Here is a 25487-nt window from a genome sequence, read left to right on the forward strand (position 1 = left end):
TATTAGCAGGGGGATGGTGTTGTTAATTAATGTCAGTGACTTGATATATTGTTTTTTTTAAAGAGTCATACAACTTTACAAAATTATGAGCCCAAGGTAACATCCTGAATATTTTTTATTGTCTGCCAAGATCAAGCAGCTACACTTAGCATTGTGCCTTCCTGGCACCCTAGCCTGTCTGTTTGGCCATGTCAGATGGGCTATGGTTGAAAGCCAATCAAGCATGGTGACACTGTGATTGATGCCTATCATTGTCAAACCTGACAACATCATGAGGGCTCAGTCAAAGGACCATTTCTACACTACAGGGGATCCCCCTCCCAGGGGAGAAGAATTGACAGTTTCGCTCCTCAGAGGGACAAATGGAGTGAAATGGGAGGTTATGCTGTTATGAGGCCCCACTGTGTGCAACACATGGGACAGTGAGGCAAACATGGCGGGGGGGGGGGGGTCTGGTCTGGCCTCGCAGTTACAACAAAATGACTGTGTGCCTTCAATAAATAACACCTGCTCCAGACTTAACTATATTTACCTTGTAGCCATTTCTTCTTCACATATGCAAATTTCCCACAAAATCAATAAAGTATCTGTCTGTCTGTCTACTGTATCTATCAGCTTTTGGCAAAATGCAGCAAATATGAGATCAAATATTTTGTTTAATTTGATAATAAGAGATTTGGATAGACTTCTCCACAGAGAGACTTCACTGTATTCTCACTGTATAGAAAGCATTCTAAGTACCCTGCCAAAAGACTAACAGTCCTGGAACAGGGTCAAATTAATGAGTTTTTTTTTTTTTTTTTTTTTAAACAGTGCGGCAAAAAAAGAATCCACTTGAGCTTTCAGTACTAAGTGTGTTTTCAAGGTAAAATGGCTGCTTTCTAAATATCTTTAATAGATATCTGTGCAGGCACATTTGAAAGCTAAGAAACTGAAATGTGGAAAGCAGGGTAATATGAATGAAGGTTATTTATTTCATGTCATTGCACCTCTTAATGCAAACGACTTCACTCAACAATTTAACGTTTATTAACGGCGCATGTTTCCCGCCGAGAGCATTTTGTGTCTTCATAGTAACAACCTTGTATTTGGTCAAGGATTTTAAAAATGCAGGCCTTTCAACACAGTGATGTAACAGTAGCATCACATTTTCCATGGAATATTTTTATCCTTCCAGCCAAGGTTGGAACAGGATGCTCATACATCTTTCACTCGGCCGGGCTCCTCTCCCCGCTCGGCTGTCATTAGATCTTTGCTTCTCCTACAGCCTCCGTTTAGAGAAGCACACAGCAAATACCCAGGGACGAGCCAGCAGCCACTTCACACCGGCTCCCTGCGCAGGGAGACTGCATGCATAAATCCAGCTTAATTAAAAAGAGTGTTTCATCTCAGATGTGGGGATCGGGGATGAGGTGTCATATGTGTGAAGCAAGCAGTCTGTTGCAAGGGGGATTCAAGTCCGGTTTTTGTTGTTCCACCTTTGCTTGCGAGAGTTTGGATGTGGGCAACCATTGGGGATGAGATGAATATGAAATGAGCTGGTGACCGTGGAGCGAGAATACGGTTCAGAAGAGGCTGCTAGCTGAGCTACTGCCTTCTGAGCTGCTGCTAGCTGTGCTGCCGCTATCCCTTGCCCATACTTTATCTAGTTTATGTTACAGTTAGTGTGACACCTCATGCCATACGTCAATGAAAGCAATCTTTTCACATCACATGAAGTTGGATTTCAACTAACAACTGTTAAAAATTTAAAAAAATTTAGCATTATTTTCTGTTTAATAAATGGTGAAAAAGCACCCATCATTTCAAGGCAAAATCTTCAAATGTTATTTAATGAACATTTTGTTCAGTTGGCTTTGATTAAAAGTGCAAGAAATATTCAATCCATAAATCATTAAGGTGTGTTGAAATTTTACTAGAATAATAAGAAAAGAAAAAAGAAGTGTTCAACGTTGGGCAGGAGATTGACAGTGTAATGAGTGAGTGATGGAGTGACTGAGTGAGTAAGCAACTCTTTGGGTCGGAGTTTTAAAGAACTCTCAGGTTTTTAATAAAAACAGAGAGGCTCCGGCTCCGGCACAGTCGGAGACGGAGCCTCTCTGCGTTGCTTTATTAAAAGAACTCAAACCTTTTCCTGGAGCTGTGGCGTGGGATGATATATCCCGGGGACACACACACACACACACCTCCCTCTCTCTGTTTAATCAAACTCAGTGTGCGGTGATAGGCAGTCTGATCCCTGAGCACCTATTGGTGCCTTGCAAATTACCACCACAAAGTGCCAGGTAAATATCAGCCGAGGAGCTGCTCTGTAGGACTTAATCTCGGCACCAAGACACAAACTACAGCCAATCTCTTTCACTCGGGGGGGGGGGGGGGGGGGGGGGGAGAGGGGAAAGCAATAGAGAGAACGGTTGTGATTGATTTTTTTCTCGTCTTATGTGAAATAGTGTCCAGATGCAGCTCAGATTATAGATCGAGAGACCTGAAGCTTCGTGTAATCAGTGTGGGCAGTTTCTTCTTCTGACACCGAGGCTCCCCATCCCCGGACATCCCCGCCCATTGAGCCGAGTAGAGGTCACACGTAACTGAATTTAAATGACAACTTAAACAGCAGACTCAATATAAACACACACAAGGAACAGCCCGTCTGGTACAAACGCATGACTGTCACAACACACCTCTCCTGGGATCCACAGTGACCTCATTGTGACGCTTTCTAGACATTTATTCTTCAGGATAGAGGGCGACAGTGAAAATCAACCTCCTCTACAGGAGAGTGTCCAGGTCTTCTTTATACTACAAAAAACAATACCACAGGGTCATATGAGGCTTCTGCATTAGTATGACAGCAGGTGGAGAAAAGATTTCTTCTTGAGATTCACACAGACAGAAAGCTTTTGCTCTTCTTAAAAGTTTCTGTCAGGGTGAAAATCCTGTTTTTTTTTCCAAAAATATCAGCAAATCAAGATCACTACTCTGCGCCTTTTCTTTAAAGAGCAGACGTGCTGAGATTTTCGTAAGTGCTGAAAGTTTTACAAGTTTTGAAACTCCTCCACTCCTGTCTGCGAGTGAAAAACATAAAGTCAACTTACCTGAGGGGAAAACTGTCAAAAGTTTTATCCTTCATATTTAAATGAGAAAAATCAACAATACTGCTCCTCTGTTTACAGACTTTTTTAATTTATGTTACGCCATGGTCTTTATTCTATCTGTTACTAATAGGGTCTTATTTCCACCCTGGTAATAATAAGATTTCTCTCTTTAAGTGAATCTGTTGAGATTGAGGAGTTTGAAAAGTCTGACAGGAAAAGAAACACGCTTACAGACAATAATACGAGCTTTGAATAAACTTCAAGGATGGCCCAACATGTTTGAAAGAGACGAGAGGTGAGAAGCAAAGTCATTCCTCCAAGTCACTGTTAGAAGCACACAGCTATGACCTACTACTGTACTTGCCCTTGTTGAGCATGCACAGCCTTCCTGCTAACTGAGCGATTCTTTTCCGCGACAGAGTTTCCACTAAGGGCGCGCTCACACTTGGCAACATGGCGTACCGCGCTTAAGCTCGTTTGTTTGGTTTTTTTTTACAATAAGGCTAATTTTCACAAAACTTTTTTCACCATGTAAATGAATAATGGATCATTTAAATACACCAGACAGCACAGACGCTAAGAGACGTGGATCATTACAAGAAAAGATCTCACTGATATTGGAAAATAAATATGCCTTTTCCCGGCATCGGGCATCGGGTCGAACAAGTAAGACAGATTAAATATTAGAATCAAACTCAGCCTGTGGTCTGTTTCTTTCATTTTCATTTTTTTTTTTTTGATCCGCTTTTATATTTGAACCCGGACCTGGTATTTGTTTTTTGGTTTCTTATTATGAATGAATTTAAATGGATCATTTTCTGATTTCAGATTTTCAATGAAATATTAAAGAACAGATAATATCCAGATTTTCTTACATCAGAAGAGGAATTGAGGCCTGTTATGAGTGGAAAAAAAAAGACTAAAATAAAGTAAGATATATTTGCACTCAAGTTAAGTTATTCTTTAATTAAACAATGTTTTGATTGTTTTTATTTTGTAGACTACAAGGTGTTCATATTTTCTGGATATTGGAGTGTTTGGAGTATTTGAAGTTTCAACAGGATTTTATTATAATTAGTGAATCATTCAAGGTAAGAAAGATTCTTTTTCGGGCATAGAAAAGATTATTCATGGAACCCTCTGAACACTAAGTGCTGGACCACGCAACATTCAATTTTGCACCAACAGTTCATCCAAAGCATTTCCTTTCCCTCTGCCCTTGCATGACTATTTAATTTTTTTGTGAATGTGTTACCGTGAATAAAAACATAAGGACATGATGCACTCCTTATTCACACGGGGTGTTGCTTTGGGGCGAGTGAAACAATTAATTTCAATTCCTGTCAAAGCAAGCCTGCAGTGAATGTGTCGCTTCTTCATTCTCAAGCTGCTTTAAAAAGGAACACAGAGAGAAATGAGGAAGCTTGCATTTTGGCTCTTATTAAAAACGGTGACTCAGTCGTGCATACCAAAAAAAAAGAAAAGAAAAGAAAAAAAAAAAGCACAACAGAACAAGCGCCAGGGTAAGCGAAGCAGACGTGAAGGATGGTTCTCTTTTAGAGATGCTGTGAAATCAGAGCCAGGAGCATTTGACCGCAAACATGCAGCAGGCACACTTTTCACACAACAGCTATGTTACAGACTCAGAGTGGAAATATCACCATGTCCCAGAGGGTTCATAATGATGTCTGTGGAGGAAAACAAAAGGCCTACTCCTTAAACTGAGAGCCAAAGAGGAGGGATCTGGATTTATTTAGCTTATCAGCTGTATGTAGAAAAACAGCAGACTGGCAGCTTTCAAAGAGCAGAGCCGTCGTACTCTCAGCAAAGATGCACAGAATCTTCTCTGACGATTACTGACAAGATTGTAGAGGAAGGTAACAAGGATAAAAGGATGAAGAGAAATGCTAAATAACGGAGCAAATGGTGAATATGGACCAGAAGGATGCAGGACAGACTTCCCATAGTCCTGCTTTAAGTGATAAACGGTTAACATCCACAGACAGTCTGTTTTTCAATAAGAGGCTGTCGCCCAAAGCGGTTTAAAAACCTCAGGGAACAATTAACATAAAACTCCTGTGAGGAACTTCGGGTTTGTGTCGATTATATTGCCCCCGTTGGCGAAGCGGTACACCTTATCTCTGATTGCTGATCTTGTGCTGTACATGTGTAAGTTTGATGATTTTAAAAAACTCTCTCTCTATATATGCTTTCTTTAAAAGGTCACATATTATGCAAAATACACTTGTAGTGACCTTTGTTCTGCAAGAAGAACACATTATCTCTAAGAGCAAACATAGATAGGATAACTTCTAGGAGGCAGGATAAATTTGCTAACTTTTTGTGCAAGTCCTCTCTCTGTGTGGTTAAGATTTGGGAGGTGTGATCTATTGTTTATCAGAACATCCTTGATGTTTCCATGCGTCTCCATCTAAGCCTGGTCCCGTTTTTTTTAAAGGGGACATGTGATTTAATAAGAAACATTTTTACAGTGTTTTTGGGTAAGGACTCACAAAATGTGAAGTAAACCCATCCAGTCCTTTGTTTGTGGTCTGCACAAGTCTTACAACACCGAGAAAAATGCTCAGTTTCAAATTTGCTCCCCTTGTGATGTCACTGTGGGATTCTGGTTAAACAAAAATCCCCTCTGATATCTCCACCCCTGGACTCCACCCACAGCCTACAGCAAAACTTTTGTGCAGGTCTGCCATTTTTAGTCTCGCCAGCGAAGGAGTGATGTCTACCTGGAAAACTCAGGGGGGGGGGGGGGGGGGGGGGGGGGGGGGGGGGGGGGCTCATTGCATTTAAAGAGACACACACAAAACGGAGCGTTCAGAGAGAGCTGGTTTATACAGGGTCACAAACCTCCTCTGGTGCTTGATTTATGTTATATTTTGACCAAAGCACAGCACAAATGTTTCAATTAGACCACATGAGACTGTTTGAAAAGGTGGTAAAGGGGGAAAATATGTCCTCTTTAAGAAAGGGGCAATTCGTGAACTAAAAAAGGTCAAGATGAGAGAAAGTGAAGAGATAAAAAAGCCGATTTGAGAACAGACTCTGTTACCATTCTGTGTGAGCTTGGTGGAGCACACCAGGGTGGCGATCTGGAAGGAGTCCTTGCTGATGGTGCAGTTGCCCAGGTTCTGCGTGCTTTTCCCAGTGGCCGAGTAGCCCTTCTCCTCCAGCTCCATCTTGGTGGCAGGAAGGTTCAGGTACAGAGACGAGTCCTCCAGCTTCTTCACTTCTGCCTGTTTTTTTTTTTTTGGAGGATAAGACAGCAAGTTTCACAAATTACAGCCGAGGTAGTCCAGGGAGCTCATTGCGTTTAGCAGAATAATTGAAATCCATATCTGCTGTTTATGTTTTGATGAAGTGTTTCCTTCTATAACTGTTTTTCTAAGGTGTTTTTTTTTTTTCTTCTTCTTCTTTGTATACTGTATAAAATCACTGAACCGGCTTTTGCAATTATGTTTTTCTGCCAGTTGTTTGCTGTGAGAGCATTAACTTTGCCAACCTTGACTGACAAGGCTAATGCAAAAAAATAAGTGAAAGAAAAATTGTAACTGGAGGAAATTTTCCCACATTAACTTTTTAATTAACATAAATGAGAAGTGTCACACAAAGGTATCATTATACGAGGGGTTTTAATTGGAAAGTAATTTCACTGAGGGGGCTGATGCTTGCCAACTGCACAATTGCCTATAGAAGGCAGTGAAGCTGTAATTATGTGCAGCTACTAATAAGACAGGCTAATTTTTCACCTCGTCTCTGGTGTGGTCATGACAAGAAGAGAGCGTGGGCCGGCAGGAACAAACATACAAAAGAGCTCGACAGACTGGCTGCGGCTTCAAACCGTGTGTGGGATATTTCACGTTTACCTTGTACACGATGAGATCATGCTCGCCATCCCTGAGGGTCGTCCCGTCGTATCTCATCAGCTTCACAAACGACAGGGCGAATATCTTCTCTGATTTGTCTTTGGCTGCGAGAGGAAAACGAGAACCGTGTGAGGATTTCATTACATGTGAGATTGCCTGTGTTTACACGAGTGTACGTTTGTTATTTATGAGAATACTTGCAAACTATTCAACAAATCTCGTGTGCATCTGCAGGACATTTAAAGGCAACATGATAGCTGTGAAGAGGCGGGCTCTGATGCAGTGAAACCCTGCTGCACGGCTGACTTTACAACAAGTCATTTGCAAACTTGCAGACGAATAAAACAGAAAATCCCAAAAGTAAATCTCAGCACTGCAGGCCCTGAGTCAGCTCCTGAGTTCGCACAAGAAACTACCGTTCCCCTGTGATGGCTGGATTAATGCTGTGACTGTATTTGTGTCTGCTTTGTTTACTTTCTTTCTTTAAATGAGGCCGACACACACTTCATTCTGAAACCACCGTGTGAGAGCAATTCACACGGGTGTGAATTCATTGCAGCGGGGAGAAGAGCAAGTAGAAGGTAAGATGAGAGGTGTTATTAATCACAAGATGAAATATCCAGCACCTGAAAGTTGATTAAATCATGCATTAACATGTGGGGCGGCTGTGGCTCAGTGGGGCGGCTGTGGCTCAGTTGGTAGAGTCAGTCGTCTCTCAACTGGAAGGTCAGGGGTTCAATCCCCAGCTACTTCAGCCACATATCCAATTTGTCCTTGGGCAAGACAACTTAACCCCAAGCTGCTCCCGCTGTTTTTTTTGGCAGCATGTGGATGTGATTAGTTCATAATGATGGACACTTTACTTAGCGAACTCTATCATCAGTGTGTGAATGGGTCAGTGTGACCCGCAGTGCGCTACACAACCTCAACTCCATTTACCATTGACCATGTGATACGCCTTTTTTAAGTGATATTTGCTTGTTTCCAGAGAATTAAAGCTTTTTAATGAGTGTGTCATTAATATTCAAACAACCTGGTGTGTATTAGGATATCATGTGTGTCTATGTCCTGTCAGCAGGGCCTAGTTGTTCAGAAGCAAACTGGTAATAAAAAATGAAATATACTGGATTGAATCAAATCATGAAGTTGAGTTTTTTGAAAGACATTAAGGATTACAAAATTAGATAAAAACATCCAATTTGTGACAATCAACATTTTGAGTGGGTTTGGGAAAAGATGCCCAAAATCCCAAAAATTATTGTTTGCTCTGATCGAAGCAGAGGGCTTTGAATTAAGATAGTTTACAGCGACAGAATGTAATGAATCGTCTAAAGTGGTCAAACAACACTTTTAGAGTGATGGTCATTCAAAAGATATAACAAAAATAAAAAACTATCGAACTATGTAAATAATGATCATTGTCAGGGTCTTTCAATGTGTGTGGATTTTGGTGCAGCCTTTGGACAACCCGTGTAGTATGAATTTGCATTTAGAACACTTGTAGTCCAGATTTCTAAGAATCTAGTCCAGACTGGTCATCTTCAATTTGTTATGGATCTCGTTGATCAGATATAGTTTTGTTTTGGGGGGAGGGGGTAGGACAAAGTGAGCTGGATTACCCGATCATGGGAAGACAGAAAAGTCGACTTTCCAATCCGGATCAGTCTCATCCAGTTAAAACCTTTTTGAACAACTGGTCCATGGTGAATTACATTTGATCTGAATGTTGCATCTGATAACAGGTTGTATAATCCCACTAATCTGGAGACAACATCCTCACTGCTCGTGTGTATGTGCTCACAGCTCGTGTGTGATTGCGTTTGGGGGGCTGTTGAGCGGCAGCGCTGCATAAACAAGCAGGAGAGTTATGACTTTGTCCTGTAACCGGGCCTTCTGATAGGGCCGCATATCATCATTGCGGATCAACAAGCTCAAATTTACGTGCGGGGAGTCGTGATTCATGGAGGTATCTTCCGCATTCTATCTGCATAAATCCCCTCATTGGTTTGCTGCCTGCAGCCTCGCCGGTGAATAATTGCTGGGCCGGCTTCAGAGGAACCAGTGGAGGGAAAAACACTGTTTGCATGGCACCCAGTTGAGAAGAGATGTATTAATGGCTTCCTATGGAGAGCTCAAAACTCTGAAATGTGATGGTAAAAAAAGGTCACTTTCAGGACAGAGCTTCTTTTTCAAATCAAAGTCAAGTTCATTCTGGAAAGTCTGCAGACATCCACCTCTAAGGAGTGCTGTCACTTTAGATTTATAGAGTGCACTGTGCCACATTTTTAACTCCCCTCCCTGCACCCCTCTCACCAGGTAGTGGCATAATGACAGATGAAACAGAAGGGAAAAGGTGTCCAAGATCTCTTACAGCCACGGCAGCATCTGTGTTAGCAGCCATCAGTCTGATGAGGCTCGACAATGTAGGAGTGGTAGTCTGATCCAGTGTGTTAGAGCCGGCCTGATTCTGAACCAGAGGGCTGAGCGACTGAGCACATGAGCTGTAGTAGTGAGCAGCTCTGTCACTCTGTGTTTCTGCTAAAAGTTCAGCACTAGCTAGAAGCAGCGGAGGAAGCACGAAGGACACGAGCCGATGACGCAGAGGCAGACGAGTGAGAGGACTTCTTTTGACAAACTGTCTCCGCTCTGCTTTTCTCCAAAAACCCTTCGACAGGCATGTGAAATATTTCCCCTCTCACTGCCGGTGGAGTCTAGACATTAAATTCTGCACTATTGTGATGCGTTAGCTTCGCTTTACCGTCATTAATGTCAGAGTAAGTGGTGACAGAACAGTTTTTGTACATGTAAACATCCTAGTTAGAAGATACCCTACATTAAAACGCTCCTTTTTGGGATGAAATTATGAGTTTGACACAGGGTGATAGGAAGAATAAATTGAGTCAGTGTGCACTTTTATTTTTACATTACTGGTAAACTAATGGTGAAGCAAAATGCAGCAGAGAGGTAAATGCAAACACTTTTTTGAAGTTTGCAGGCAGCCTGAAATCAAAGTGTAAGCCTCATGTAAGCCACTAGCCGTTTTCACATATACACTCCTGAAAATATCTAGATGAAAAAATGTGTCTGTTTGCGTTCACACATACAGCTCCTCCTGGAAGCTGTATGTGTGTGAACGCCCTAATTGAGATTCATTTTCAGAACAAAAGAGACCGCGAGTGGTTGAAGAAATAGTCTGCACAGATGTAAAAATTAAGACAGTTAAAGGAAAAACAATTAGGGTCTGATTCACTAAAGACATGATGTGGCTTTTTGCCCAATGAGACAAAAAAGACACTGCTGAATTTTCAAAGCCGTCCCAAAGAGGTCAATACTCCCCAAGCTGCGCCGCAAGAAAGTAGCACCTCTTTGCGCAGGTGCTCTCTGCACATTTTTTTAAATGCGATATATTGCAGTCATTTGGGTTGAACTTGGCCCATATTTATGCATATTAGCCTTGTTCACACCCGGCCCTAACAGCCCGAGCAGTCAGAGTGGAAATGTTACAATCTACTGAGAGCGGGTGGTAACTGCGCCACAGTATTTATAAGGGATGTCACCTGCAAAGTTTTCAGTGAAAAGTGCAACAATTCTACCTCTTTTCTACCAAGAATTAATTGTATCTGTCATAAGCACTGTAAATAGAACTTTGACATTACTATTATTATAAGAATTAGGGGGTTCAAAAAATCCAATTAGGGCTGCCCAATCCTGGCACACATACTTTGTCATTGTCACAAGGATATAAATGACCAGATGTCTCTATGATCGAATACTTGTGTAAACACACTCACTCATAGGGAAATACAGAGCATATGCCATGTGCAAATCCCCACAATGAAGCCACCATATCTTTTTTTTTTTTTTACATGTATCTCTTTTGTCATTTGTCAGTTGAATGTGAAGGTTTTGCAGCATCAGCATGCCCCTGCAGCCCACCAGTCACTTAAGGTGAGCCCGTTTCTACAGGAAGCATTAAAGCCCGATAACAGCGTGCCGCAGAGTTTCTAAGGCTTGTCTCGTCACGGCATTAGCTGCAGGAGCAAGGTGCCGAACATGACAAGAAAACTCTCCAAGTGGATTATAAGCCGGTGATGAGCTCAGAGGCCTGGCTATTTCCTCCAAACCACCTGCATGCAAGTGAGAGGCAAACAGAGCTGAAGGATTTGGAGGTGGATGATGACAGCAGCTGCGGATTGCTCTACCAGGGGAGAGGTATACTTTCCCATGCTGACATCTTCCCAATTTAGCCTCCGTGCCATATGAATAGATTGCTTAATAAACATACACCTGTCGTGGCTTCTAACACCGCTCTAAAATCCCTTTCCCATGCTCCACTCCTGCTGCTGGAGAAACGGTCGGGCCATGTGGCGGGCAGATGGGATGGCAGGGCTGCCAGTTCCAGGCTTCCCTGCCCTCTACACCCCCAAAATTAAAAATAAAAATAAAGGATGTTAAAAAGCAGCGGGACATACAACTTCACATTCAGCTACACACTCGTCACGATGAACAAACGAGTCCCCTCAGGCATTTTTCACATCCCAGCTGTAGACTCTGACAAGCCACTCCATGATGCTGCTTTGTGCAAGGGGGGATGGGGGGGGGGGCAGACTAATGCTTTCTGATTAATGTGACAGAGGGTGAGCCTCAAAGTATTTATCACTGTGCAACACATCTGCTTGGATTGGATATTTCCCATTATTTAGGGCTGTGGATGGATCTGCAGCCAATTGCACTGTTTTTTTGTTTTGGTTTTTGTTTTTTTTGCTAGTGTTTGTACTCACAGTCCTGCGATGAGCGGTGACGAAAGGTGAACCGCAAGTGACTCCGGTTTACATCTTCGATGGGAATAGCAACCTGAGAACACAGACAGAGGTCATCTCAGACACATACATTGACATTCATGAACATACTCTCCTCACTGGAGATTTAAGACAAGATACTGTTGTAACACTGTAAAATAATGCTAAACCTAACTAGGTGAATCATAGGATAGGCCACTCCCACTAAGAGGAGCTGTTGTTTATGTTAGTTCTGTTGGAGTATAGGTTTTCCTATTTGCTGCTAATGTACTTGAACGTTACTTGATAAAAATCCTTATTTGCAGCACGGTGCTGTCTGGTCCACACTCTGTCAACATACTCTTGCCGTTCTAGATCAAGAGTAAATACCTGGACATAAAGTTGTCGACTGGTTCCTTTAATAAGTAGAAGTTACCACAGATACAATACCGGAGTGCTGGTGAAGTTCCCTTTAGACCAACCCAGGTGGGTTATTTGTGTTGTGAACTATGGCTGATCGGTTGTAAATCTTTCCTAAAACTTGAAAAGTCTCCGGTACAAATAGATAACTTTGGCCCGTATGGTATTTTTTTCTAGGCTGAGTAAACATATTTAAATGAAAATGACAGATATGACAAAGGAGACACCAGTCAGAGTGTTGGCGCTTCAGAGGAACTTTTATCAGGTCAATAGTGTGCGACTGTTGACATGCTTTCCTGTAATGCATGCAATGAAAGTATCTAGTATTTCACCGGTATTCTTAGAAACACTAAAATGTATAGAAGAGTAAATGCAAGTTTAAGATAACTGATGTGGGAGGAGGATACACTGCCTATGTCTAAAACTGCAGCTAATAACGACTAAGCAAATAGCCAGGTTGTGAAACTCTGGTGCCAATATGTGAAACCTGAATCCTAACTATTGTCAGTAACTAACTGACTTCTGCTGCTAAACTTCAGTCTAGTTTAGTATTCACCACTCTCTCTCTCTTTGCTTCAAAGCTTCATGGCTGAATATTAACTGACACCACAGTCTTTATTCTACAAATTACAAGTGATGGAAACCTGTGTTGTGTTGAATAATGGATTTGACGATTATATCAAAGGGTGGTATCGTAGTCAAGGACAGGAGTTATGATTAAGAATTTAAATAAAAAGATGAAGCAGTGAGGAGGTTAATAAGGAGAGAAAGACACACCTTTATTGTTTCAAACCAGCGCGGCTGCTTCACTTGGTAGTAGATGACAGACTTGTACTCATTGATGCCGTCATCCCCGGCTCCAGGGAAGATCACATTCTAGAATGAGAGGAAGAAAAGCAGCCCGATAAAGTTATCAAATAATACGCAACGCTATCTGGTTTAATAACTTAGCTTCAGTCACAGGGGCAAAATCCTGACGGTGGAGTTATTATCAGTCTGTCCAAACATTAGCACACTCACAGCATGTGGAAAATTGACTAGGGCGTATTTCATAAAATGCAGTCCCCTTGGGCACAAAGCCTAAAATCTAGCAGAAAGGCCTTTTCAAAGCTGTGGTGCCCTTTGTACGAGAGCACCTGCCTTTTTGCTGCCAATCTCATGACAGCATTGTGGAAGGAAGAAATAAATTAGAAAATTAATTATTTAAGAAGGAGGAGAAGACGCTTCCATGCAGTGAAAGTCGAGGGGAGCCAGGTGCAGGGAGGCGGACCAGCTGGTGCTGATGGATGCAACCATGTAAATCGCTCTTCCTGGTGGCTCCCCTGTGTTTGGACAACAGGTCAGGGTGCGTATGTAAAATACTTTGTGCCACCTGGAGGATTTGGCACCCTGGATTGAGTGACAGCGGATGGCACGCATGCCTTGTTTTCGATTGGTTTCCCCCTTCCTCTTCTCCCCCCACTAACCCAGCTGACTCCTTGGCCAGCTAGTGCTCTTCTGCTAAAAATGCTCCAACACTAATGGCTTCTGACAAGCAGCAATTATGAGAAATAACAGGCCCCATCTTCCCTCGTCACGCTTTGCAGATCTTTGGGGGGGGGGGGCAGGTGTTAGCTCTAGAATCTTTGCCCCCCCCCCTTCCCTTTAAGTGGCCAGGATTCATAGCAGCTCCAAAGTCTGGGAGAGAGAGGAAGATGGGGGAGAGGAAGCACCTCTAGCCGCAGGTGAGATGGGTTTATGAGGGTGTGCTAATACGCCGGGGTGATAAGAAGTCAGCATCCAGCTTCTAGCTGCACAACATCACAAATCCTCTTTGAGGCTGAAAGAGAAAGTACAGAGATGTGGATGAAAAGGGAGGATAAGACGGCTGAGACAGAGACAGTAATAGCCTGTAAAAGTTAAATTTGCAAAGTAAACCTATTACCAAACTTGCCTCTAAGCGACTTTTTACATTCTGCTACTTCCAAATGTCTTCCAGGATAGGGGCTTTTATTCCATTAGATAAATGGCTTGAGAGAAGATAGCATTTTTTTTTTACTTTGGAGGCAGTAGCTTCTATGATCCCAATCGAGGGTTAGAGTGCATGAAAGAGAACGTTTCTACTATCCATAACCCTGCTGAAACGGCCACAGACATCAAACTAGCAGACGGGAAATGACAGCGTCTTTCATCTTAGAAAAAAAGTTTCCTCTCCAACATTTAAAATCCAGGAAGGAAGAGAGAGAATTTAACCAATTAGTGTTGGCCCCAAGAGACCTGAGCGGATTAATGCAAGCCTTTTCTGTGCTAAATGTGAAAGAAAAGATGATGAAGGGAGCTCTAAAGACAGCTTGGCAACACACTCGTCTATGTGATCAATGCCCCTGATCACTGTAAACAGCCGTCACTGATTTCAACCATTAAAGGCTACAGGCTTTCACCATCTTAAGCACATCAGTTAAATGTTATCTGACACTGACTGAGCGGAGCTGGGCGTTGAACCTGCCTGAACTGAAATGTGTTCAACCCCTGACTATCTGAAGATGCATCGACTAAACCACAAGAAACATGTCTCCAAAATACAACAACAACAGAACAATAGGGATGCAGGGAAAATCTATATACTGACCTCAAGTATCGGTCTCTTTTTGTATAATTCATAATTGCAAGTAGAATTGAAAGTACTTGTAACAATTATGAACATAACTTATTTTTGAGCGATTCAGATGATTCTCTTTTCATTGGAAGTGTCCACAGAAGCGTTTTGGGAAGGGGGCGGGGCATAATTTTAACTCGAAACTGCGAACTAAAATGCATAACTTAACAACAGAATTCATTGAAACCATCCAATGTGACTGTCAAGTTGAGCAAATTCAACCGTCCCTGCAAAAAAAAAAAACACCCGCATTCGGCAGGCAACGGGTGCTAATTTCCAACCCTGATACCCAATAAGAAAATAACTGCTTTTCATAATACACATTATAGTGCGATCAAATACTGAGAAGCTCTACCTGTAACATAAAGATGCATTGCAAACTATACTGTAATCAATATCAGAGAAATAATCCTAAATAGACTCTACATCCAACAATGAAACAACTAAGCATCATCTGTTTTGCCGCATTGTCAGAACTGCACTTCAAGTTTTAATCACCAGTGAATTCTTAGCCTGCTGAGCCAAATCACTGATCCTCTCAGGCTAACGTTCATAATTGAGGCCGCTGAGGGAGATACTTCTTCCTCTGATTTGGTGTTTGCAGGAGGCCTCTCCATGGCCGAGGGTTTTGTGATCTCTCCTATCAAATCATTGCACTTATCCCTGTTACTTCCACTCGCTAACTCCAAGCAGAAAATAACTGTGGGCATAGAAGCATTAACACCTGTACTGAATTTTATACAATTACCTTGCACAAAAAAATATAAAATTATAAAATAATGCAGGATGGCAACAAGTGTAGCTCCAAAAAAAAAATCCGGTCAGAGTTGAATCAGAAGTCTCATCATTAAAACTGAACGTTCACAGACATGTGAGAGCAAACTCCCACAGACACACACCTCCTGCCCCAGTTCTTCCCACACTGCTAATGTCCATCCTCTTTTAAACCCCATTAACTGACAGCCTCCGCAGAGGAAGAGGTAAAGTCAAGCAGCGAAAGGGGTCACTGCCTGCAGAGACTAGAAAATAAAATAAAAAGCTTAATTGGGACATTGAACACTGGTGGATAGCACATGATTATAAAAAAAAAAGTCTGTAATTAACTTTTGACTTTACAAAGTGGCCGCCACCATAATGATTCTTTGTCATTTATGTTTGATATTCTGGAGAAATCAAATGCAATTATTGGGGTTAAGCTGCAAAGCTGGACTTCAGACTTTCCCACTGAAGTCTAAACATCTTTGTAATGAAAACAAAAACAATCAATAGCCGACAAAAGCCTAAATTAGATTAAATGATCTCTATGTCCTGTGCTGCATATTTCATCCTATTAGCTGTGTATAAACATGGACGCCACCGCCTCCCTCTGCTGTATAAAAATGACGCCCAAAATACCCCGTGCAACAGGAGCAGACAGTTTGTGTTAGTGACATCACATGGAGCCAGAGTCTGCGCTGTAGGGATTGGTTGTTGGAGCCACAATATTTACGACCCGCCCTTTCTGCTAACCAAAAATATACGCTTAAGGGATGTCCTCAGGGTGATACAGCCCACAGTAGAACAGATTCATGTGTCCGTCTGACACCCACAGTTATGCAAAGTTCAATGACTTGTGTTAGGGCTTGTGACGTTTCTTTTCGCTGTTTCTCCTCTGATCTTCTAATCCGGTGAATTTAGCGCCGCAGGAAACAACATTCATCAACAAAGCTTTCAATCATGCTGTTAAGACTCCTTTTAATGGCATCAATAAACGCATTGAAACTTCTCGGAAAAATAAACGGTAACGCTCAAGTTACTTTCCCCAAGTAACTAGTTACTCTTATGATGCAGTACCGCTGTTAGTAACTTTTTGATATGTGCCCAACACTGGTGAGGACTTTACATCCTGATTTAAAACAGAACGTCTCCGTAGCGTATGAAGCAGGGCACAGAAGTGAAAAGCTGCTTTTAGATCGCTCATCACCCACAACCTTCAAACTATGCCGCCTGTATTTTCTGGCCCCGTACTTCGGTCTGTAACCGACTTAGACGGTGATTAAGGTTGATACCTGCAGCAGTGAGGCAAATTTGAAGCCAGTCAATCACCCCGCAAAGCACCAACATTGCATTCTGTCACTTCTGACAGGCGGCAGAACCGCACAGTCTGGCCTGTGCATCACACTGCTTTATGAGAGTCCTGGTCAGTTAGGCAGCGTGCTGAGCTGTGTGAGATTAAAGAAAAAGCCCGGTAAATCACACAAGCGTGTCTGAGAGGGGCTGAGCGGGCTAACAGCACTTTTGGTCCTGAACGTCGAGAACGAGCCTTTGGGAAACTACCAAAGCAAGCGAGTTGAAATTCCTCAGGCGTATACCTCCAGCTTCTTGCCGTCCTCGTCGTAAACGGACATGGTCACCTCCACGTTTTTGTGCGCCGTCTTGCTCCCCTTGTCGAAATCCCCCTGAACCAGAGTCACGTAGATGTCATTTCTCACATCCCCTTTAGGAAGCAGGAAAAGAATGAGGTCATAAATAAGGAAATCCTTACTCTTCACAATCTTTGCAGGGCATTCATTTTTCATTTCATTCATTTTTAATGGATGAATATTACTGCATAACTCATGACATTTTAGGTCCCATAAGTAGATAGTCCACATTATATATTTTAAGACTGATTTTAGTCCATTAAAAACCTAATGTGTGAGTAAAACCTTAATGAAGGATGATCTGTTCTTTAAAAAAAAATAAATCACTGTCTGAATACATCACGTGTGTGCAGACACTGAAGACTTTTGAAAGCACTCATCCGACCTGGCATGATGATCTCAGGAAAGCCCATCTTGCGAGCCACAGCCGTCGATCGGTCCACCAGGTGAGGGAAGTCCTTCCTTATTTGATGGATGTCTCCAGGAAGCAGCTTCAGAGTCACCCACAGGCCTGGTGATGATAATGAAACATTTCAAAAATCAGGGGGGGAAAGGAACACGATAACGTCAGGAGACGACAGCGTGAGAGAAAAAAAGTGCCCCGGGGAAATACTCAAAAGAGAACGCTTCAAGTTGTTTTCTGCTGTCGGTGACATCTAGCAGCTGTAGGGGAAACCACTGAGTAGAATAAATATGCAGGTGTGCATACCTTGGATAACAAAAACTACATAATATCTCCAATCTGGTGATACTAAAGCCCTAAATTCATGAAGAACATAGTGAATTTACTCTTCATTTGACAATGATACCTGAATATGAACATATTGAATTTCCTTTTGTGCAGGACTGCTGTTCTCTTAATCTGTCTTAAGGTTACATATTGCTACTGTAAGTGCAGAAAAACCTCGGTTGATGTAAAATTGCTCCTTCTGAGAAGTAATATTAGGAAGAAAAAACACAAAAAAAGTCTCCTTCCCGCTGCAGAATGAATTATAATATCCCCGACGCTCCTTCTTCAGGCACTTTTTTTCTTCCAATATGGGTATAAGTGACATTTATGGTGAAATATTTAAATTGTGCACTTGTTACTAGTCTTAAATAATTGGTCTTGGGGAAACCCGAGGGTGGGAAGCTTGAGAGGAATCTCTGTGGCTCTGCATAACTGTGTAACGAAAAGGTCTTAAGGGTTGTTCATGGGTCATATCTCCCAACAGTTTAGGACTAGACGTTGCTCGGTTTAGAGAAAAGATGGTGCAGAGTATGCCAGCTTCAGCTCTGTAACCACCACAGTCCTTTTAATATTCTCGAAAGGAGAAAAGAAGCAGAAGAGATAGACATTTTTTTGAACAAGGCTGAAAATGACTTAAAACAAGGCGTCCACTTAAAGCAGTGTTCCTGTAATGCAGAGAGTGGTGCTTCTTAAACCCAAAGCTTTATTCACTTTCCAGGCCACATATTGATATGAATGACACATCTCTCTCTCCGAAGCCGTTTGATATGCAGCCGTGACCGAAACAGCTGCTCCGCTGCTCCTCCCTGTGTGGGCCGGAGCAGACCTGACATTTATCCGAGTACATCTTCATCGGGCGTGACAATACCGTGGAGGCTGTCATGTTGTTCCCCTCCCCCCTCCCAGTACCATAAAGACGACTTAATGTTGTGCTTCTAACTGCAGATCGCTAATCACTGATAAGGTGTAAGTCTTTGCAGAAGGCTCAACAGCCTTAATTAACAGCTGGATTACTTTGGATCCTGTAGTCATGGTGATGAGGGCAACTATTTATAGTAGGAGCACTTGACAAAGAATGATGTTCTTATTAGCAAGATGAACTGTTCCAATGCCCTGCTAGTGTGTTAGGGGTTAGAGGTACTTTGTAGGAAGGGACGAAAAGTGTGGTCTAAAGGAAAATGACAGCAGTTCAAAATATGCAGCTGAGATTAAACTGTAGCAGGCATTAAGGTGACCTTTGTGACACATATTATATTTGAAGTTTGACTCAATTATGTCTTTGTCATCAGGTCTTTCTATATCCTCCATAACCCTGTTCTTTGAGCTCTATCAGGAACAAGGGTTTTGATTTGATGCCTTGAACCAGAGTTAGCTTGGAGCTAGTTTACATCTCAGGGGACTGCGCTGTATAATTGTGACATCAAAACTTAAAGTCCTGAAGGCTCCTTAAAGCTCCTGTGGGGAATTTTCAGGTTATGTCGTTTTTTGGCATCCCCTGCTAGGGCGGAATCATATCATGTTTTACAATTGTACCTGCAATGTGCAGTAGTCACATCGCAGGTTGTGCAATGTCAGTCAAGTGACCTGAAGCACATGCTGCAACTCCTGTGTCGTTTGATGGAAGCCATAACCGCCAGGTTTCTCAATCTAATCTTCAATACAAATCTGACATCCACATCAGGTCAGAGAATTGAACACTGTGCATGTAGTGTCTGTGTGTGTCCCCCCCCCCCAGACCCCCCTGAATATACAAATGTATAGGCTGCAGGTGCTGCCATCGCATGTATCACAGCATGACGCTCGAGTCAGACGGCCAATCACAGATTTGAAGTGTATGTCCCACTATCAGCAGCACCTCGTCTCGGGCCTCGTTAATGCTTTGGCCACATAAATAGCACAAGTGTACTGCTGCCTGCTGATTATCACTTGTTGCTGGACACCTGCTGTGTTAACGGTGAAGTGTTTTTGTGAGTCACAGGAAGCATTCTATTATCAGGTTGTTGGACACCTACCCCGCTGCAGCTGATTCAGGATTTAATAATAACACAATGGAAATAATTTGGCAGAACATAAAGAGACATCAGTATTGATTTCAGTGTTTTTGGTGACCAGCTACGAACTCCTCATAGGAGCTTTAAAATGCAACACTTACAAATAGAGGTTGTGCACAGTCCTCTGAATTGGGCTGTTGATACCGTTATTATAACGCATGTAGACATTCAGGAAAACAAAAAAAACACACGCAAGTAATGTCACATGTCACCATCATGAACTTTCAAATTATGAAGTTTACTAAAATGACTAAAATACCCTCTTAGCTAACATATTTGGGTCATCTTTTTAAACATTTAGTCAAGATTAAGAATTCAAACGTGTTTGTAGATAATAGAACTTTGATAAAAGGTGAAGTGCCATAAACCTTTCAAAGCAAATGTTGAGAGAAATCAATGAAAACCCTGTTTTAAAGTGTTTTTAAGTGCACATCTATCCCTTCAGAGTGGACGTAAAACTCAATGTTCAAAGTCTGACACAATCTTTTTGGTTATTCTGTTTGCATTGTGTAGACTATTCAGTTACCCAAATGAGGCCATTTCATGTTAAAACACTTACTTATTCATGAAATGAAATATAAAAATATATTATCAGATATATCAAAGTGAGCTCCCCCCCGCCAAGGAACAAACATCTAGCCAAGTTTTCTTTGACTTGCACACTGCTGGATATTAGCAGAACTAGCTGTCTGATAACATCCACAAACACATCAGAAGATTTGTTTTAGATCCTGGTTGATTTTAGAATATGAATATGTATAACTCTTGTATAGCATAAGTGAAAATAAACTGTGTTGAAAAATGTGACAGTATTGTGGTGCGTTCCCTCCTCTGTCCTGGTTCTTGTGTTTGATTTTTTTATCACCGTACCTTGGCCCTTGTGATTGACCTCTTTGGCGGTGATAACTTTGTTGATGACAGTCTGGAGGAAGTCGTTCTCCCCCGCCACCCTGGGTGAAAAACGGGAGATGTTCAGCTGCTTGTGTCGAATGGCATCATCCAACGCTAGCCTGCAGTATGCACACAACAGGCGAACACAACAGAGAAGAAGAGATGGCAGAGACAGAGGAGGAGGAGGAGGAGGAGGACGAGCGGTGACGTTGTGAGGAGGGGAGTGGGGTGAGACAGAGAGAGAGAGAGAGAGAGACCAGAAAGTGATGCGAATATTGTGACAGACACAAAGCCGCTTGTTAGCAGTTAACAGTGAGGCAGGATGGGTAATGAAGGAAACACACAGAGAAATCATCTTTAGGAAATGATGCCCAGTCAGCATTTACAGCTCATCTGTAGCATTGGGAAGCTTGACCTGCCCACAGCCAGTCTGAAAATGTTGTTAAAGATGGAAACCTAATACAAAAGGCTGTAGGCAGACTTAACCAAAAAACACCCACTGTGGTTTAGTGAGAAAGCAGACCACAATATAGTACATTCAAATCATAAAGAAAATATGCATAGTGCGATGAAACTCTTTAAAAGTAATGGAGTAAAAGTGAAAAGTGCTAAAATTACAAAACTCCTGTGAAAACTTGTTTTTGGTGCCCCCTGTGGACAAAGCAGTACTGTACATGTGTACGTTTTTTTTTTTGTTTTGTTTTTTACAAAATCTGCCTCCTGTTTTCTTTTACCAGTTTGTCTCATTGACAATCTTTTCCCTCATATCGCAATAACCAGGAAATTGCAACCATGTATCGTGCAGCCCTAGCAAACAGTTCCAGATTGATTATGAAGAGCAGCGAGGTGTCGTACAGAGCAAAAGAAAGTAGCAGATGTGATCTGAGAAGCACATGTGTGACAGCTGTGAGAGAAATGCGGCGTCTCATAAGAAGTCTCTGAACAACAAGAAGAAACAGAGCATGGAGGAGAAGACAGCAGTGACGTAAGCTTTGAAGTGGCAGTAAAGGTTCGTAGGTCATTCTTTGCAGTCAATCAAACCGTCTCAAACGCCTCCAACTTTTAATTCAAAACCAATCCAAACACGGAAGTAGAAATGAACAATAGAGGTTAATCACAGGACAAAACAGTGTAGGACAACAGGAGCAGGGCCTGAATGTAATCGGATCTGATTGAAACAAAACAGCTGGACACTGCTGGACTTCCTGTCAATGTCAATAAACAAATCTATCATTTCAGCTATTTTTTTTCTTTACTGTATAATATCTGAATGAATTAAGAAGAAAACATTTTTTTTTTACAGAAGGATTCCAATCTTTCTGGTCCATTATGAAAGCCATTTCCATTTCTCTTTGGATGCCAAAAGTCTAGCCGCATTATATCACAATTATACAAAACCTTTCTTACACAGCTCCTTTGCTTCCCGTCTCTGCTGCCCCTCGAAATCACTTTAACTAATGGCTTATGGGACCACTGTATTTCAAAACTTCAACAGTTAAAAATTCAACGGCAAGTATTCAACCCCTTTGGACATAAATAACCCCCCTCGTAGATCCTGTTCTTCTCTTCACACTGGAAGACACTAATTTCACTGATTTACGCCCACAGATAAAACCTCTAAGTGAGGTGATCTAGCAGCTAAACTGCCTGAATCTGAAGCTTTTCCAATTATGCAGGAAATCACGTTAAGGAAAAGGTTACTCTGGCTGTGTACGCAGTGCTACGAGAATGGCAGCAGTTAATGAGATTGCCTTAATTGAGTCAGCGGGGAATAAGGCTAGCACTTCACTCTTTAAACCTCTGTTAATCAGGTGTCAAGGACTCGACTTTGAAAAAAAAACAAAAAACATACAATGCAACCGCTCAGTCTTTAACATACTGTACATACTCAGTGTAATGGAAATAAACATAAGAGTTCAACGGTAGCAGATACGCTATAACATCCCAGTCTAAAGGAACTCCATGCTCTTGTTTGTGTAAGTGTGATTTATTGTGTGTGCGGCCCAACAATCCACTTACGGCTGAAATGGGATAAAGTGCTGTTTGTCCTCGTCGTCCATTTTGCCCGTTATGATGTCAGTGACATCCATTACTGTGGAAAAACAAGGAGAGAGGGTTAAAACATGCTCAAGGCCTGCAGAGTACATCATGGCTGCAAAAGAGAAACAAATAGCTGCTTTTTAGGGTGACATCTGGGGGTGACAGCAGCAGATGTTGGCGCTCCTTCAATGAGCACTTATTAAGGCAGGCTGAACGTCTTGTTTTTGCAGATTTCCAGAGTAATAGATCTTCTTTTGCTGTTTTTTAAGGAGTCTGTGACATCATTGGTGGCTGTGGTTGTACCGTACAGATAAAGCGCACTTCTGATCACACCAAACCAAATCCATGTGATTTTAAAAAAAATTCAACCAAAAGGTCAGCAAAGCTCGGATTTTCAGTCTCCACTCTAATTCTGTTCACATTTTCAAACAAGTGCTTCTGCATTATATAGAACGAAGAGGCATTAAAAATATTTTTGAGATGATAACAAATTAGAACCAGCAAAGGATATGATGTCACCAATCTGAGGTAGCCAGCTACTTCATAAAAATGGACTAGAGTGCACTTACAGTACACCCCTTTTCCACTGTTCTAGCACTGGTTTATGTGACAGTTCCTAATCTGGAACCAGTTCTTTGTGTTTCGACCCCCAATTAATTGGCTCTTGTCCAGAAAAACTCATTGCTGGCAAATTAAACCCAAAATAAGAAACAACACTTCTGAATTTGAGCCAACTGAAGTGAGTTAAGACTTACAAAAGAGCAAATATTTGTGTGAGTAACATGATTTTTATTCCCAACAGTTCAGAGGTCAATCATGTAAAACCCTTTCTTTGTGCGGCTCAAAAGGAGAACATCACAAAAAAATCAGGCTCTCCATCACGCTGTGTGCAACCGCAATGATGACGATGATGTCTAACGATAAGCCCTCTTAAATCAGGCTGTCGTTTACCATCTCCTGAAGTGGCACTAGGAAAAGAAGACTCTGAATGAGGGGTATCATTTTCTCTGTTGGGAGAACCGAGGGCAGAAAACCAATCTAATTAGTTTACCATACGCCTGGCAGCTTGCCACCATGAGTTAAATCAAGCTGCAATTTCTCTTTCTACGTCAAGTTGGATATCTCTGAATTGAAGCCAAATATATGAACTCATCTGGGCAAGGACTTACTTTGAATTGTAAAGCGAACAAAGGAGTTTTGATTTAGGGCCTCGAAGTTCTGAGATAATAATTGTTACATATATAGATCAATCTTTCCACAAAGATGTAGCCCAAACTGCCTGACATCACAAGAATATAATTGCCATTATGAGCTTCACAATAGAGGCTGGAATCAAAGAAAACAAATATTAGACCTGGTCTCGTATATTATTGCAAATGACTGGAAGTCCATAGACTGTTGAGCTGTCTTTGAATGTGCCCCAAGTGTTATGAGCTCTTAGAAATGGCTTGATGTCCACTCAATTATATCATATGATCATTGAAACTCATCAATGTGACTTAAATAATCTGGGGATAAAAAATGTACAGTTTGGTGCCACCAATTTGGCTTTAAAACAAGTTTAATTTGTTTTTATGGCAAGTGGTCATATGTATGGATTAAAAAAGACTGGGCCTGTAATAGAAGCCTGTGGGACACCAACGATAAATTACTGTTTTTTGGGTTTTTTTTTTCCAGAGATGTCACAGAGGGGAGCACATAATTCAAAGCAGTCATGTATGATCTGAGCCACCAAAAATAAAATGTATGAGTGAAACTGTGTACAAGTATACAGTATTACAGCTCAAGCTTTGCTCCAGTTTTTGAAGAAAATAAAATTAAAAAAAAGGTTATCTAGGAGTCTCTGTGTAATCTGATGTACCTGCAACTCCAAAGGGTCTTCTCAGTCCTGATGTCAGCTTCTTGGTGTTGTTGTCTCTAAGCTCCATGCGCCCGACTCTTACAATCTGACACACAAAGCTGATCTTCTCCCTCTTAAGATCTTCACTTCCCAAATCCTGATGAGCGAAAAACAGCAAAGTTATGACTTACAGCTCATGCAGCGTCTTTAGTCAAATATGATATATATTTGAGCTAAACAAAAAAATATTACAACAACATTGCACAATTTTTGTTAAATATCCCCGGGAAAATGAATATTGATTTAAGGCCTTATCCATAACAGATTTGCTAGACTGCACACCAACAACTGATCAATTAAAAGGACTTTCTTGAGTAAAGATGGGGTTGTGCTGAGGGCAAACTTCACCACAAATTGCTTCTGCAACAATTGTGATTGTGTCTACAAATTCATTTCCTGTGGACAATACCATCCAGAACCAGCAAAGTGCTCCCAGTGGGTGCACACTGACCCTTCTGCCCTTGGGCTTCCATTAGATAGAGGTGACTGCCTTGGTAAATACATACAGCGAGCCAGGCTCTTTCTGAGAGAGCTCAACAAATACAGGCTCTGCAAACAGGGTCCCACATGCCTCATAACATGGCTGAATAAACAGTCGACTACCACAGGCCAGCAAACACGCATACACACACACACACATGCACGAACACAGAGTCACACATTC

General features: G+C 41.8%; 1 protein-coding gene across 2 annotated transcripts in view; it reads right to left on the reverse strand.

The window, feature by feature from the left end:
- dock1 (dedicator of cytokinesis 1) overlaps window positions 1–25487 on the reverse strand; it is a 201838-nt gene that overhangs the window by 143737 nt on the left and 32614 nt on the right. Inside the window, exons 10-18 of one of the 2 annotated variants that reach the window (XM_061028646.1) lie at window positions 24785–24920; window positions 22903–22975; window positions 20863–20942; window positions 17597–17722; window positions 17161–17285; window positions 12952–13050; window positions 11758–11830; window positions 6977–7080; window positions 6163–6346 (exon numbers count right to left, since the gene is read on the reverse strand). In XM_061028646.1, the coding sequence (XP_060884629.1) occupies window positions 6163–6346; window positions 6977–7080; window positions 11758–11830; window positions 12952–13050; window positions 17161–17285; window positions 17597–17722; window positions 20863–20942; window positions 22903–22975; window positions 24785–24920 (1000 nt within the window). Of the gene's footprint in view, window positions 1–6162; window positions 6347–6976; window positions 7081–11757; window positions 11831–12951; window positions 13051–17160; window positions 17286–17596; window positions 17723–20862; window positions 21003–22902; window positions 22976–24784; window positions 24921–25487 lie in introns of both variants that reach the window. The other variant, XM_061028645.1, reaches the window with a different exon arrangement.

This window comes from Labrus mixtus, chromosome 21, assembly GCF_963584025.1.
Source record: "Labrus mixtus chromosome 21, fLabMix1.1, whole genome shotgun sequence".
In the NCBI taxonomy this organism is placed as follows: domain Eukaryota; kingdom Metazoa; phylum Chordata; class Actinopteri; order Labriformes; family Labridae; genus Labrus; species Labrus mixtus.